Source organism: Copidosoma floridanum, unplaced genomic scaffold (genome assembly GCF_036245765.1).
Source record: "Copidosoma floridanum isolate Cflo_tuat_1 unplaced genomic scaffold, Cflo_Japanese_pri ptg000022l, whole genome shotgun sequence".
Taxonomy (NCBI): Eukaryota; Metazoa; Arthropoda; class Insecta; order Hymenoptera; family Encyrtidae; genus Copidosoma; species Copidosoma floridanum.
This window is the reverse complement of record NW_028321899.1, coordinates 3,309,749-3,324,340: the sequence shown is the minus strand read 5'-3', so window position 1 is coordinate 3,324,340 and position 14,592 is coordinate 3,309,749. Positions and strand designations below refer to the sequence as shown.

General features: G+C 36.9%; 1 protein-coding gene across 1 annotated transcript; it reads right to left on the bottom strand.

Moving 5' to 3' along the window:
- Positions 1-11,777: 11,777 nt before the first annotated feature.
- LOC149374071 (uncharacterized) lies at positions 11,778-12,242 on the bottom strand. The gene has a single exon (XM_089594974.1). It carries the CDS (start codon positions 12,240-12,242, stop codon positions 11,778-11,780), a length of 465 nt encoding a protein of 154 aa, XP_089451100.1.
- Positions 12,243-14,592: the final 2,350 nt, after the last annotated feature.

Genomic DNA, 14,592 nt, shown 5'->3' with positions numbered 1-14,592 from the left:
CGAAATAATCATAGTGAAATACAATGTAGATTTAAACAATTAAATTGTCAAATATGTAGAAAGGTAGGCTATAAGGTAAGAGATTGTTTCAGAACAAATAATTAGAACACCCAAATTGCTTACCAATTATGTAATACCGTACATCATACTGCCAAAAATTACACCAATGTAGCTAGAACACCGTTATTTTGCTATATTTGCAATAAGCAAGGGCATAACGTAGACAACTGCTATTTTGCTAAAATAGTTTGTCAAATATGTAATACACCCAGTCACGTAGCTGGAAATTGCACGCAACTTTAAATGCAAGCCAAGAATTCGCTGCATTGTCAACTGTGCAATAAAAATGGTCATACTGCCGCTACGTATAAGGTATGTGCATATTGCGAAAACACAGGCCACACAATAAAAGAATGTAGAAAAGCAATATAACTAGCAAATAAGATAAGAAAACCAGGAAAACGATACCGCCCCTTAGGTTATGAGCGCAACCTCAGGGACGCCGAACAAGTTGACGCGCTCAGTAGATCTGAACCACTTACTCGACGAATTTACGCCCTTGGTATAATATATAAAAACGAATGCAGACCTTACGTGAATTTTCACTTTGGTGGAAATCCGGTAAGCCTAATGATAGATTCTGGATCTCATGAAAATCTAATCAAAGTTGGAAGTTACCCTAATAGAATTGACATAGACCATAACGACGCAGTATAATTTCATGGAATAATAAATGAAACTATTCTCTCCATTGGAAAAATTATCTTGAAGTTATTTGGGATGGAGATATCTTTTTATGCAGCTAAACAGTCATTTGCAATACCGCATGATGGAATTTTAGGAATAAAATTTTTACAAGATACAAAGTGTGAACTGAATTTTGAGCACAAACTTTTAAAACTCTCAGGACGAGTTATCGGTTTTAAACATAATTTTTGGTGTGATTGAACCCCTACATGCCACTTTAATATTAATGAGACTCGTGGAGAAATTTTATACTTAAACTTGTATCGATCTAAAAAACAACTCTTAGTAGACACTAGATCAGAAATAAGCATAATAAAAAAATGACTTGTTTCAAAAGATCCAAAAAAAGACAAAAGTAACTCCAGACTTATAATAGAAATTGGAAAAATTAACAAGTAAGATCTCGGTTTGACTACTAATAATCGAGGAGGTAGTTATGTAACCCTTCAAGTAATCAATGATGATTCCAACCTACCATTCGAAGGGATTCTCAGCTCAGATTTTCTCACTGAAGTTAAGTCTAGACTCAATTTTTCACATAAAATAATGGCAATAAATAAAGAAAAAATTCCCCTTTGAGTAAAAGACGCACATGTAGAATTAAAAAGGCAGCAAGAATCCGAGCTTGGATATAGTGATTCGAACGAGTCAACGAGTGATAAGATTTATACGTGGAAATCACAAGCAAAATCGCTCTTAGAGCAAGAAGACTATGATATTGAAGACCTTTTTAGTAACGGAGCTATAATCAACGAATTGTGAAAGGGAAACGTACATCAACTCAATAGATGAAACTTTTAACGAACTCGATATACCAAGTAAATCAGTGAATGTAAATTTTATACAAGAAGATATCAGCAAACCTGCACACTTTATCTCTGGATCAAGAACGGCTCAACTAAAAAAAATAATAGATTTAAGTAACCTAAGTGAACTAGAAAGGAAACAAGCCTATAAATTGCTTGAGTGACACAACGAAAGATCTTACTTAGAAGGAGACGAGCTTACGGCCACTAATATAGCTACACATCGCATACCAAGAATAGAAGACCTTCTTGTAACTACTAAGCAATACCGGCTTCCCCATGCCTTGAAGGACGACGTCGAATGCCAAGTCCAGGAACTGCTTGAAAATGGTATTATACAACGGTCGCGATCCAGCTATAACACAGTTCTTTAGATTGTTCCAAAGAAAAATCCTAACGGAAAGCCTAAATGGCGCGTAGTTCTTAATTTTAGGCCCTTAAATAAAAAAACAATACCAATGAGTTTTCCACTCCCCAACACAACCGATATATCATATCAAGTAGGAAACTCTAAATATTATACAGTCATAGATTGCAAATCAGGCTTCCATCAAATTTTGGTACACACCGACGACCTACACAAAACAGCGTTTTCTACCCCAAACGGACATTGTGAATTTGTCAGAATGCCTTTTGGCTTAAGAAATGCCACTGTCGAATATCAGTCGGCTATGTCACGAAATCTTGACGGATTCATAGGCAAAGGAACTTTTGTGTACATGGACGATATTATCATTAACGCAAAAACACTTCACGAACATGAGCGACTTTTCGATCTTGTAATGGAAAGATTGAAAAAGGCAAGTTGAAAACTAGAACCTAGTAAATGCAAACTGATGCAACGAGAGGTAAATTATTTAGGGCATATCATAACCAAAAAGGGCTAAGTCCTGATCCGGAAAAAATTGAAGCAGTAAAGTTATACCCTTGTCCTAAAAACATAAAAAATGTTAGTCAATTTCTAGGATTCCCATGATATTACTGACGTTTCTTTAAAGATTTTGCTAAAAAGGCCTTTAAGCAAATTGCTCCAGGGTAATGAAATTTTCATTCGACAAATGATTCAGAAACGACCTTTCAGGAGCTAAAGGGAGCATTGTATACAGCACCGCACTTACAATTTCCCGATGTGAGTCAGCCATTTATTAGAATAACAGATGCCTCAGGCTACAATATAGGGGATATTCTATCACAAGGAAAAGTCGAAAACGACTTACCCATCGCTTATACTTTTCGCATATTGAGAGGATCCGAGCTTCGATATGACATATATAAGAAGCAAGCACTAGCGATTCTATACTCTGTGCAAACTTTTTGCCCATGCATATACTGCCGAGGGTTTACCATAGTCATGGATCACCAACCACTTATATGGGTTCAAACTGCGGACCTTAATACACAAGTGCAGAAATGACGATTCAAATTATCTGAATACGATTACGAAATAATTTACCGCCCAGGTAGATTAAATCTGCCTGCAGACTCATTATCATGTAATCGAATAATAACAGAACAGATAAATGTGTTAATCAGAAGACAAAAAGTTTTGCACAATTTTGAGAAAAAATCCTTAGAAGAAACCGAAGGTACCTGAGACGCAGAACCCAAGCTACTTGAAAAAATATGCGCTATTGAGCAGCAAAATCACTTTAAAAAGGGCTTGGCTAAGGTTACGACAGAATTACCAAATGATACTAAACAAAAAAATTTTCAAGTAAAAATCAAGAAATAACAAGGCTGAATAAGGAAAACGAAAATCAGTAACAAAAAAAAAGAAAAAATCACTGATCAAAGGCGCTTAAAGTAAGAAAAAGTCAAGAAGAAATCAAACAATCCCATAGATCCGGAATCGTCAGACGGTAATATCGATCAAGAAAGTGAAGCTGAAGATCTTAACCTTGACAATGATAAGCCACTACCTGAAAAGGACTCTACTACCACTGGTGACGAAATAAGCTGCAATAAACACGGTGTTAACAATATAGTCGAAACAAAGGATTTATTGGAGCACAGATTAGATAATGTAATATATTTTGTCGATACGACAGGCGCCCTGATAGACGAGGGTGCGTATCGATTATTTAAGGTGGCTCCAGCGCCTAGTGCCGTATCAAAACGGGGAGACTAAAAATTAATCATTATTTTCTTTAAAATATGGTATAAAATTATCGTAGAGACTGTTGTAAGCCATATTCTACATTTTATCTGTTACTTTAGTGAGTTAATATAAAAAAACAAAAAGTTTTATGGTGCCCTAATTGTTGAACTGTTACGGTACGCTCCTAAGTTCAAGAGTAGTTATACCTATATATATGTACTCTGCAGAATGCAGACAGCTGAGAGCTGACTTGCACTCGCAACTGTATACTTAGTCTCCGATTATTTAATGATTTTGTTTGATAACAAGACACTTTTCTCATGTCATCGAAAACTGCGTAATAATATATACAAGATAGTATATTTTTAACACCTTACGGGTTATTTATATAAGTGCAGCAGTAGGTTGAATATCGCGTAAGCTTGCATTTCCTATCCAACCCGTCCTAAAACTACGATTTTGTAAGCATGATTTCTTACAATTTTCATCGTCAACCTTAATTTTTTTTTTTACGAATAGAAAGATGGGAATTCAAAGAATATAATTCAATTTTATTAACCTCGGTTGGGTTATTTATAATTTCAACATTGAGGCCACTGGAGCCACTTTAAAGCTAATAAAATACTAGCTTATCAAAAATTAAAAATAGAAAGCATGAAAATTAGGAAATTAACAAATGAAATAAATCATTTAGCTCTCTGTATTACAGACAAAGAGTAAGTATCGCAATTTATAGTAAAAAAACAGATGCAAGATTCTTTCAAACAATTGTGACTTGTTTTGACAGAGAAAAATTTAACTACCATAAGTATATCAAAAAGTATAAACATATGTAATTTAGATTTAGTAGAAATATATAGTATGCTCAAAGGTACATCTAATTATAGTAACATCAAAATCATAGTATGTGAAAAGTCTCTAAAATATGTAGAAGATACAAATAGAGATAAAATTTTTTACAAGCTCCATGAATCACCCGTTGAAGGATACAGAGGTGTCTCCAAAACTTTCGGCCGCATACGCTAAGGTGTCCTACGATACGAGAAAGACCGCTGCATAATTTTCATAGGGACCCTGTGGTTACTATGTAGCGTTCTCTCTCACACCAATAAAAACATTACCGGACAGGGTTATGTGGGTTTAGTGCTTTTTATTCTTATATCTCTATGTCTTAATACTTTCACATGTAATATGAGGGCAATAAAATTGGTATCATATACAAGATGCAGCGCCACTTATAAGTGAATATTCTCATATAGTTAGAGAGACAAAATTTCGCTGCAAACACTGTGAAAGGCATAGTTGAATACCACGAATCAGTAATGAGTAATCAGTACCTGAGTAATCATCTACAAATCGCCTATGAGTCAGTCATGGGTCTTGTGTGTAGAGCAGTCTTTAACCTGAATATAAACGAAAGTGGTTTGCGTCCACAAGAACTTGCTCCTGATAGTGATGGTAAATTTTATGTTTTTTTTATCCTTTTTTTTAACCACTTTTCTTAAGTGAAACATTCCACTTTATTGAAGTTGAGAAGTACCAGACTATCCATTCAAAAAATATATTACTATAGCTTAACAAAAAATCTACTTCCCTAAAGAATATGATAAGATAAAAATACCCATTGCAATCTTTAAATATAAAAAAGATATTAAAAAAAAAGAAAAAAGAAATTTTCGACAGAGAAAAGAGAAAATAAAAAAATTATCAGAATTAAGTATCACGTATGCAAATGAAACTTGTAGTTAGAGAGACAAAGTGTCGCTACAGCTCAAACACTGCAAAAAACATCGTCATATGCCTAGCTGCGGCCTAGCATAATCATCCAAAAATTGCCTTTGTTCAATCATGTGTTTTTTGCGTAGAGCAGGCCTTAACCTGCATACAAACAAAAGTGCTTTGCACTTACTTGGACTTGCAACAAGGACTTGCTCCTAATATTGATGGTGATTTTTGTATTTTTTACTCTTTTTACAATAACTTTTCTTCAGTTATATAATACACTTTATTGTAGATGTGGAGTACTGGACTGGATGTTTAGAAAATGTATTCCTTGAAAACAAACACAAATCTCAGTACCTACTTCCCTAAAGAAGAGACTTGGTAAGACTCCTAAATAAATTACCTGTTGCAAAATAATCAAGTAATTTTAATCAAAACATGTTTGAGAGATCGAATTTCATGATATTTATAAGTAAATGATCTCTTGTCATTAGAGAGATAAGAATTCGCTGCAGCTCAAATACTGCAAATGGCATTGTTAAATGCCGAGAATGTTAATCTGGAAATTTCCTATGACTTAGTCATGGGTCTTGTGCGTAGAGGAGACCTTAACCTTAATGTAATCAAAAGTGTTTTGCATCAACAAGGACTTGCTTCCAAATCTAATCGTACATGGGGTTTTTTTGGGGTCGTTTATAATTTAAAAAAATCTACCGCTACCTTGGTATATAAAGTGTGACTCTTTCCAAAAATGCACACGGTGTAGTACTACGTATTAGTTTATGAGGTAACTCCTCGATAAATCGTTCACTTTTAAGAACAAACACAAGCAAATAAAGATTTTTATGTTATAATAACTTTGAGATGAAATATCTTACAATTTTCAACAGTTAAAGAGGTAAACAATAATATCTTTGAAATCAGCAAGTTCTCAACAATTTTCAAAATATTACAGGTAGCCATTATGCTGTTCTCGCTGAAGCCCCGTTTTACATACTTGTCAATATTTCTTCAGTATATTTTATGCATTTTGTATTTGACAGTATCTTAATATGCAATATGTAAAACCGGAAGAAACATTGTGAATAAATACCCTAATCCCAATTTGTTGCTTCGAACTTACTGTTTAGATATAATTTTAATAAATAACATAAACATATTATTCTTAATAAATGTCACACTTTCGTACTCAAAAGATCCTGTGAGTTTTCCTGCAAGATCTTTTTGTACAAGTACTGTAGTGTGAAGTTCGTTCGAATAAAAAATGTTTACAATGTTTATTTTAACTTGTAATAAATAATGCTTATTTTATGTGAAAATTTAGTTTTGCAATAAGATTATACTGCCTTTAAAATCAAAGTACTATTTATTAATTTACTTGAAAATGCTAGTTTCCTCTTATTAGATTCTACAATATTTACTTACTACGTTTTTAATAAATAAATAATCAAAACGAATATTTATTAAAAATCAGTAGGACTTGATCAGAAATCCATTTATAATAATCATTTTTTACTGTAGACTTTATAATACTTCCCAAATTATAAAAAAAATTTCGTATTTAGTAACCATACACCTAAACTGACACCACGCTAGTAGTAATTAATCCAGCTAAACGATCGTATAGTTTACTGAGTCTACAGTATTGGTCGGGTAAAATTTGTAGTGCGTGCCTGTTGTTAAGGGTTTTTCGTGAAATAATATTCATCATTATTGCTTTCTGCTACGTTTAACAAATCAATGGCAGTAATAACAATAAAATAATAGTTTGATATCAGCTAAAAATAATACTGCCTGTGTGCTTGTTATAATTATCACACATGCATACTTTTTGATCACTCCTTAAGAAATAAAATATGTTGTAAAGGAGGTTTATTTAAAAACATGCGTAGGAATCCACGATGTAAAAGAAAGAACACTGAGGTGTCACCAGGTGCTGGCCGTCCTAAAAAATTGAAAAGACCACATAGCAGGAAAGGTGGCAGAAAGAGAGTGGAAACTGAAAAAGCGTGTCAGCGTGTTTTATATGATAGAGCACACGACATACTTGAAAGTGTTGATAACAATGTTGCACTATTGGAGCTAGCTCTGACATTATGTAAAAAAAAAATTAATCAACAAAATCCAGATGACGTTATTAATGAAGCGCAAGTCCAAATCAAACACACCAACGAGTCTGGCTTAGCATATTACTTGGAATCTGATTTTAGTAAAAGAACATACGTAGCTCATGTGAAAGACGCGCTATCGAGAAATGTTAACATTTACCCATCCTACACTTCCCTTCAAAAAGCTATGGCTGATTGCAAACCAAGTAATTATTCTGTGTCTGAAGTGGAAGTTGCAGTATCTCTGCAATGTTTACTAAACAAATCTGCAGAGAGACTTTGTGAGACCGTATGTATACAATAGAACCGAGATCATCTACGCAATCTGAAACTTACTGTTACTGGTGGGTTCAACAGTTCTGCTGGTCATGTTAATGCGCATCAAAAATGTGAGCAGTCTGAAAACGAAATGCAAAATAGTAAGCTGTCATTGATGGTGACAAATATTCTGATTATCGAATTGCGCTGCAGATCAAATGGTAAATCATTCAAAGTATATTTTGTTATAAAATTTAACTTTGTTTTACCGTCATTATTTTGTTTTTTCGGTCGTTATCTTGCTTAAAGGTTGTATAGCACATCCTTTTTACGCTAATGTGCATGTTTGAAACAAAATTTTTCACCAAGTCTTCTTACTACTTGACTATAACAGTGTTAATAAATTATAAAGGTATAGTTTTGTTAAACCCAGATTAAAATTTTTCCAAACAAAACGCTTAAATATTAATAACAATATAGCCATTTGAAGAAAATCTACTTTGCCCTTGTTGACTCCAAGAATACTCCAAGAATATAAAAGATTGAATAACGAAATTCGCTGTCTGAAAGCGCACACATTGACAATGTCGAACAATAAAGTAGTGACCGTTGACTTTTGAACAATAATAGTGACCGTTGACTTTTGTGTAACAATAACAATCCTAGACGGCAAGTGCGTCAATTTAATAGTTGGAAACAAAGCTACCTGCCGATGTCCGATGTGCCTATGCACTACTCACGAACTTAGTAAAATAGAAAGCGATTCCACACCAATAGACTCATCCTTATTTTGTGGACTTGGCTTACTACATTGTGAAATCAAGGCTTTCGAGCTGCTACTTCATACGTCTTACAAAAAAAAGATGAAACCACCAGAATGGGAGATAACAAAAAATAACAATGGTAATACAATTACGTATATTATTTTATTAAAATTTGTTGAGAGAGTGTTTATGAGTCAATAGTTTCCTCAGCCGAACAATAATACGATACGTTATAAAATACAATTATATTTTCTGAAAAGAAACTTAGAACTGAGTGGCCTTGCAACGCATACTTAATACTTTATATATAATAATGAATACAGTAAATAGTGGACATTAATGAATGAAAACAAAAAAAAAGTAAATATTGTTATTAAAAAATTAGAGAATTTGCAGTAACTTCGTAATAACGTTGGATTTTGTAATTTCAGGTGTTTATGAACAACGTAAGGAAATTGTTCAACAGAAGATTTTTAAAGCATTTTCTGAACGGGTGGATCAGGTACTTCAGGGTCACGGGACCACAAACACGGGCAATCTTGCTCGTAAATGCTTCAGTGATCCCGAGAAGTTTGCAAATACTTTAGATATAAACCTTGAACTAGTAGTTGGAATATCAACTGTTCTGACATTATTCAAGTCGAAAAAAAAACTTAATTTGGAAGATCTGGAGAAGTACTGCAGACATATGTACAAAATATATTACCAAGAATTTCCATGGGCCAGGATGAGTCCAACCGTGCACAAACTGCTGGAACATGGTTGCCAGATCGCTGCAAAATTTCCTCTACCTATATCCTTGTACGCAGAAGATGCTCAAGAATCATGGCATCGATATCATCGAAGAAATCTGATTATGCATTCTTGACAAGTTAGCAGAAAAGTTCGACTGCAGGATACATTCGATAGAGCCGTCTGCATGAGTGATCCAATGATATCGATGATTAATCTTCAGAAGCGCATAGAAGCAAAGGAAAGACTTGAGTTGACAACGGAGGCCAAGAAATATATAATGCAAACGTAAGTTTATTATACGTACATATATTTTTTTAGCTTGGATTCCAAAATATTGTAGTTTTAGTGATTTAAAGAATGTAGAACTTATGCAAAATTTTATATAGTCCAATACTACAATGTGCATATACGTGTGAACAATTGAGCATTCTAAGTGTATGAATTCTGTGACAGAACACGTATACTTTTTGAAAAAACGTTAAAAGTTATTTTTAATTAATTGCAATAAAAGCGAACTGAAATAATTACAGAAATCCCCTAAATTCTCGCTTAAGCCCTAATCTTACGAATTACAGATGTTTGTTTAGTCAGTTATGATTAACATTAGCCAATAATTTATTATGTGTAATTTTTGAACTAATGTACTATGTAGTATTTAAATATATATTTAGATCATACGATACTTAATAATTTCAAGAAACCTATGAATGGACACAAAAAAGTACGAAAAACTCTTATGTAGAATAGTGTTGGTAAATCTGCATGCAATAATTCGAGTTACTTTTATTTTAGTATGTTTTTTTTAACCATACTCAATTTTACATGTGTACTATATTTCTTATTTATTCATAACTCTATCATGTTATTAAATATTACAATGAAAAATATCTTTAAGTCTTATTCTGCCAAGATTTATTTTTATTAGCAGTAGATTAACATTCAAATTTATTTAATCAACTTTATTTTACGCATAATATTAAAACATAGTATTAATATAATGTTATAGAGAAAATGACAACTACTATGAGATGGGCGACGAGTTAGAGATTATTGAAGATAAAAGTGAAGAGGAATAAGTACGTACGAAAGCAGATGAGACCAGATTAAATCATTATACGTAATGAATAAAAAAAATTTATAGACCCATTTATAATGCGAATTCATGTTGTGATTTGTAGACCGACTTCTGTAATTTAAGGTTGACACACTCGTACTTGAAACAAAAAGCTTCATTTGAGAATTGTAAATTAATAACGTGTACTCTTTCTTGACAATTTAGTTCACTAGTATGCTGAGTATTAATTAAAAAATTTATTTAATTACATCTAGCATGAACAGTATCCTTTTCTACAGTAAACAAATTCTTATTGTTTCAATCATAAAGATCTTGGATCCGTCATTTTTAATGATTCGTATTCAGCACCCCAAAAAACCCCCATGTACGTATTTTCATAGACTTTAACCAATTTTTCATTTTTTTGGCCGCCATATTGGTTCCGCCATTTTGGATTTTAAAATTTTTATGTCAAATTCCAATTCAGCGACTACAAAAATATAGGTATACCAATTTTTAGAAAAAAATAATAATCTGCTGGCATTCTAGACAATAATTTAGTCGATTACCAGTGCTGGAGGGTGACTTTAGGGGTGGTTTACACCCCCGTGAGTATTTTTTTTATTCGGACCAATTTTTTGTTATTCTACGTAATCTTACCTTGATACTCCAAAAAAAATCATCTTGATCGGTTCAATACAGCAGCCACTCTTTTATTGATTCAAAACAAAACACGTTTTTTCCCACTGTGCGTCCTGCCGCCTTCTTTTGGGATGCTCCGGGAAGAGTCACGAAACCATCCTCTCCAAGAAGGAAGGATCCATCGGTGCTACTGGATCTGAGCTGCGCAGTCTTTTTGCGCGATTCAGTAGCTCAGCCCCCACGTATCTTTATCTACATCAGCGATGAGTTCGCGCCAGCATCGGTTCTTGCTCACCTTAATCTCTCGCACCTAGATACTTTTTGCTCCTCTGTACGAAGCAACAGCCACCTTCGTGTCTTTGTGATTTCCGCGTCATTGTGCAAGACGGCGTAGGCGCTGCGCCTCCCTGCGCAGGTTGGCAATTTCTTTGGTCCACCAGTAGCACTAGCACCACCCCCGCCTGTCGAATCTTTTAAGCATACACGTGTCACACCACTCCTTAAAACGTCTCATGATACCCCTTAGAAGTGCTTCGACTCTGACCGAAATGGTAATCTTGAATAAATCAGCAGGAGGGCGCGCGCTTGATATAGCTTCCCGCAACAAATCTCGATTGAGCTTTGCTATGTTTCAGCTGGCAGCGCGCCCTTGAGGCACTCCTCGCAAGTTTGCACCATGTTGCTAATTAATTAAGAAGCTGACATGTTGGTGATAACAAGCCGTATAGTCTTCCAGAACCTGCCAGTTAGATATTTGCGCTGCTATTTGTTACGACGCTAGTGTAAAGTCGATTGTCATACCCCGGTGTCCGGTTCACCTGAACATTGCTGAACTACCAGAGTTTATATGACGATGACATCTGGCCTTGCAGCTAACTCTAGCACCGCTTGCCCCCTGTAGTCGGTTCTTGGCTCCCCCCAAGTGATGGCCTTGGAGTTGAAGTCACCGGCCAGGACTATGTCGCTATTTTCCCCGCACACACGAATAGCATCCTCGAGGTCGGCAAGCCGTCCTCTAAGGACTTCGATCCATATGTTGGGAGAAAAGTAGCAGCTCACATAGAGTACACTTTCACTCCTGATCCACACGAAACCGTCCCCACCTCCAAAATCAGATACGGGGAACTTGTCGCTGCGAATGAGGATGGCCGTGCATCCAGTCCTGTCGCAGTACCAGCCCGCACCCGGTAACATGTGGGACGGCTCATTTATAAAGAGCAAGTCTACACCCTCGGCGCGAGAGAACTGGTCCATCATATTATGCTCAAGCACGGTCCTATCAATGTTTACTTGCAGGATCACTGCCATGTTCGCTGAGCTCCTTCCGCTAACGCCCTCAGCTCTTGACACCCAGCAGTTCCAGCGACGTGTTCGGTGTCTGGTTTTAGGACGTCAATTTCACACAGCGCTAACAGCTCACTTTTTTTGGAGCAGTTACGTGCTAGGTGGACTCTTTCACCACACCTCTAGCACGCCCTGGTCCTGTAAGGCCCGCCACACTGCCTAGCAATGTGGCCAAAGCCCAGGCACTTGAAGCAGCGCTCAGCATTGTACTTAGGCCCCATCTTGCAGTTCACCTAGCCCAGCCTTATGTAATGCATCTTGTTAAAGATCGTAGCTGCCGTTGCAAGTTACTCAACGTAGGCTACCCAATTTCTCCTGACAGTGCCAGACGACAGCCGTACTGCCAAGACGGGTGCCATCTTTTTCTCAAAACATCTTTTAAGTGTAGCCTGCACATCTTCCTTCGTCACCATAGGGTCAAAGTCTCTTATCTCGTATGTCAAGCGTTTGACAAGGGTCTTAATGCCACTAGCACTCGCCACAGCGTATTTAAGCTCGTCAGCAAACGCCTCGCGGCAGTCAGGCTGGCTTGGCTTCTGATTCTGGGATCTTATCCTTCCTAGCCTTTTCCTTCACTGGTTACTTTTTTTTTTTTCTTTTTTCTAAACCTCCGTCCAATCTTTCTCTTTGCCCGTTCCGCCAACCACGCCATGCTCTGGTCGCAGCTGAAAGCCAAGCCCTCTTGGCTTTTTCGAGTCCTTTTCTGGCGTCAATTTTGGGCTTGGGGTTTCTCTTCCTCTCCTTCGCTTCCTTTTTTCTTTTGGTTCTAAACCAATCTCTGGCATCTCTGCTTCTTCAAGCCGATCCTGATAATGCTTAAGGGCGCCTACAGCCGTCGCTGCCAGCCTAACGAGATCCTTTATGGTCCTCGCCGTGTTAGGGTGCTTAGCCATGAGCGCCTTGAGGTCATTCATCGCCCTCGCAAGTACCTCAAATGCCATGTCAGCGCTTTTCCGAAACTTGACCTCCAGGCCCAGCTTGGATCTTCCACCAAGCTCAAGATCATGTGACTCTGCAGCAGACTCAGCCCTTTTTCGTCCCAGTTCCACCATGATTCTTCTCACTATGGGAGCAACGTCTTCGGGTAGTTGTCACCCTCTAGGATTTGCAAGACCTTGTCGTTGGAGGGGGAGCCTAGCTTGGGATAGGGTAGGCTCTAAACAAATAGGTGATCATTCGTCCGAGTGTGTGAGGGACTAAGTTTCCTCAAAAACAAAAGAAAAAACAAAAAAGTGGGGACTTTGAAAAATGAATGAAAGTATGAGTGGTGTATGCGTGTAGGGACTAGAGCTTGAAAGGATCTGTCAGGATCCCCAAATAAAAATCAGCCGACTTGGTGCAAACTTGCGAGAAGTGCCTCGAGGGCGCGATGCCAGCTGAAACATGGCGAAGCTCAATCGAGATTTGTTGCGGGAAGCTATGTCAAGCGCGCGCCCTCCTGCTGATTTATTCAAGATTACCATTTCGGTCAGAGTCGAAGCACTTCTAAGGGGTATCATGAGACGTTTTAAGGAGTGGTGTGACACGTGTATGCTTAAAAGATTCGACAGGCGGGGGTGGTGCTAGTGCTACTGGTGGACCGAAGAAATTGCCAACCTGCCTGGGGAGGCGCAGCTTCTACGCCATCTTGCACAATGACGCGAAAATCACAAAGACATGAAGGTGGCTGTTGCTTCGTACAGAGGAGCAAAAAGTATCTAGGTGCGAGAGATTAAGGTGAGCAAGAACCGATGCTGGCGCGAACTCATCGCTGATGTAGATAAAGATACGTGGGGGCTGAGCTACTGAATCGCGCAAAAAGACTGCGCAGCTCAGATCCAGTAGCACCGATGGATCCTTCCTTCTTGGAGAGGATGGTTTCGTGACTCTTCCCGGAGCATCCCAAAAGAAGGCGGCAGGACGCACAGTGGGAAAAAACGTGTTTTGTTTTGAATCAATAAAAGAGTGGCTGCTGTATTGAACCGATCAAGATGATTTTTTTTGGAGTATCAAGGTAAGATTGCGTAGAATAACAAAAAATTGGTCCGAATAAAAAAAATACTCACGGGGGTGTAAACCACCCCTAAAGTCACCCTCCAGCACTGGTAATCGACTAAATTATTGTCTAGAATGCCAGCAGATTATTATTTTTTTCTAAAAATTGGTATACTTATATTTTTGTAGTCGCTGAATTGGAATTTGACATAAAAATTTTAAAATCCAAAATGGCGGAACCAATATGGCGGCCGAAAAAATGAAAAATTGGTTAAAGTCTATGAAAATACGTACATGGGGGTTTTTTGGGGTGCTGAATACGAATCATTAAAAATGACGG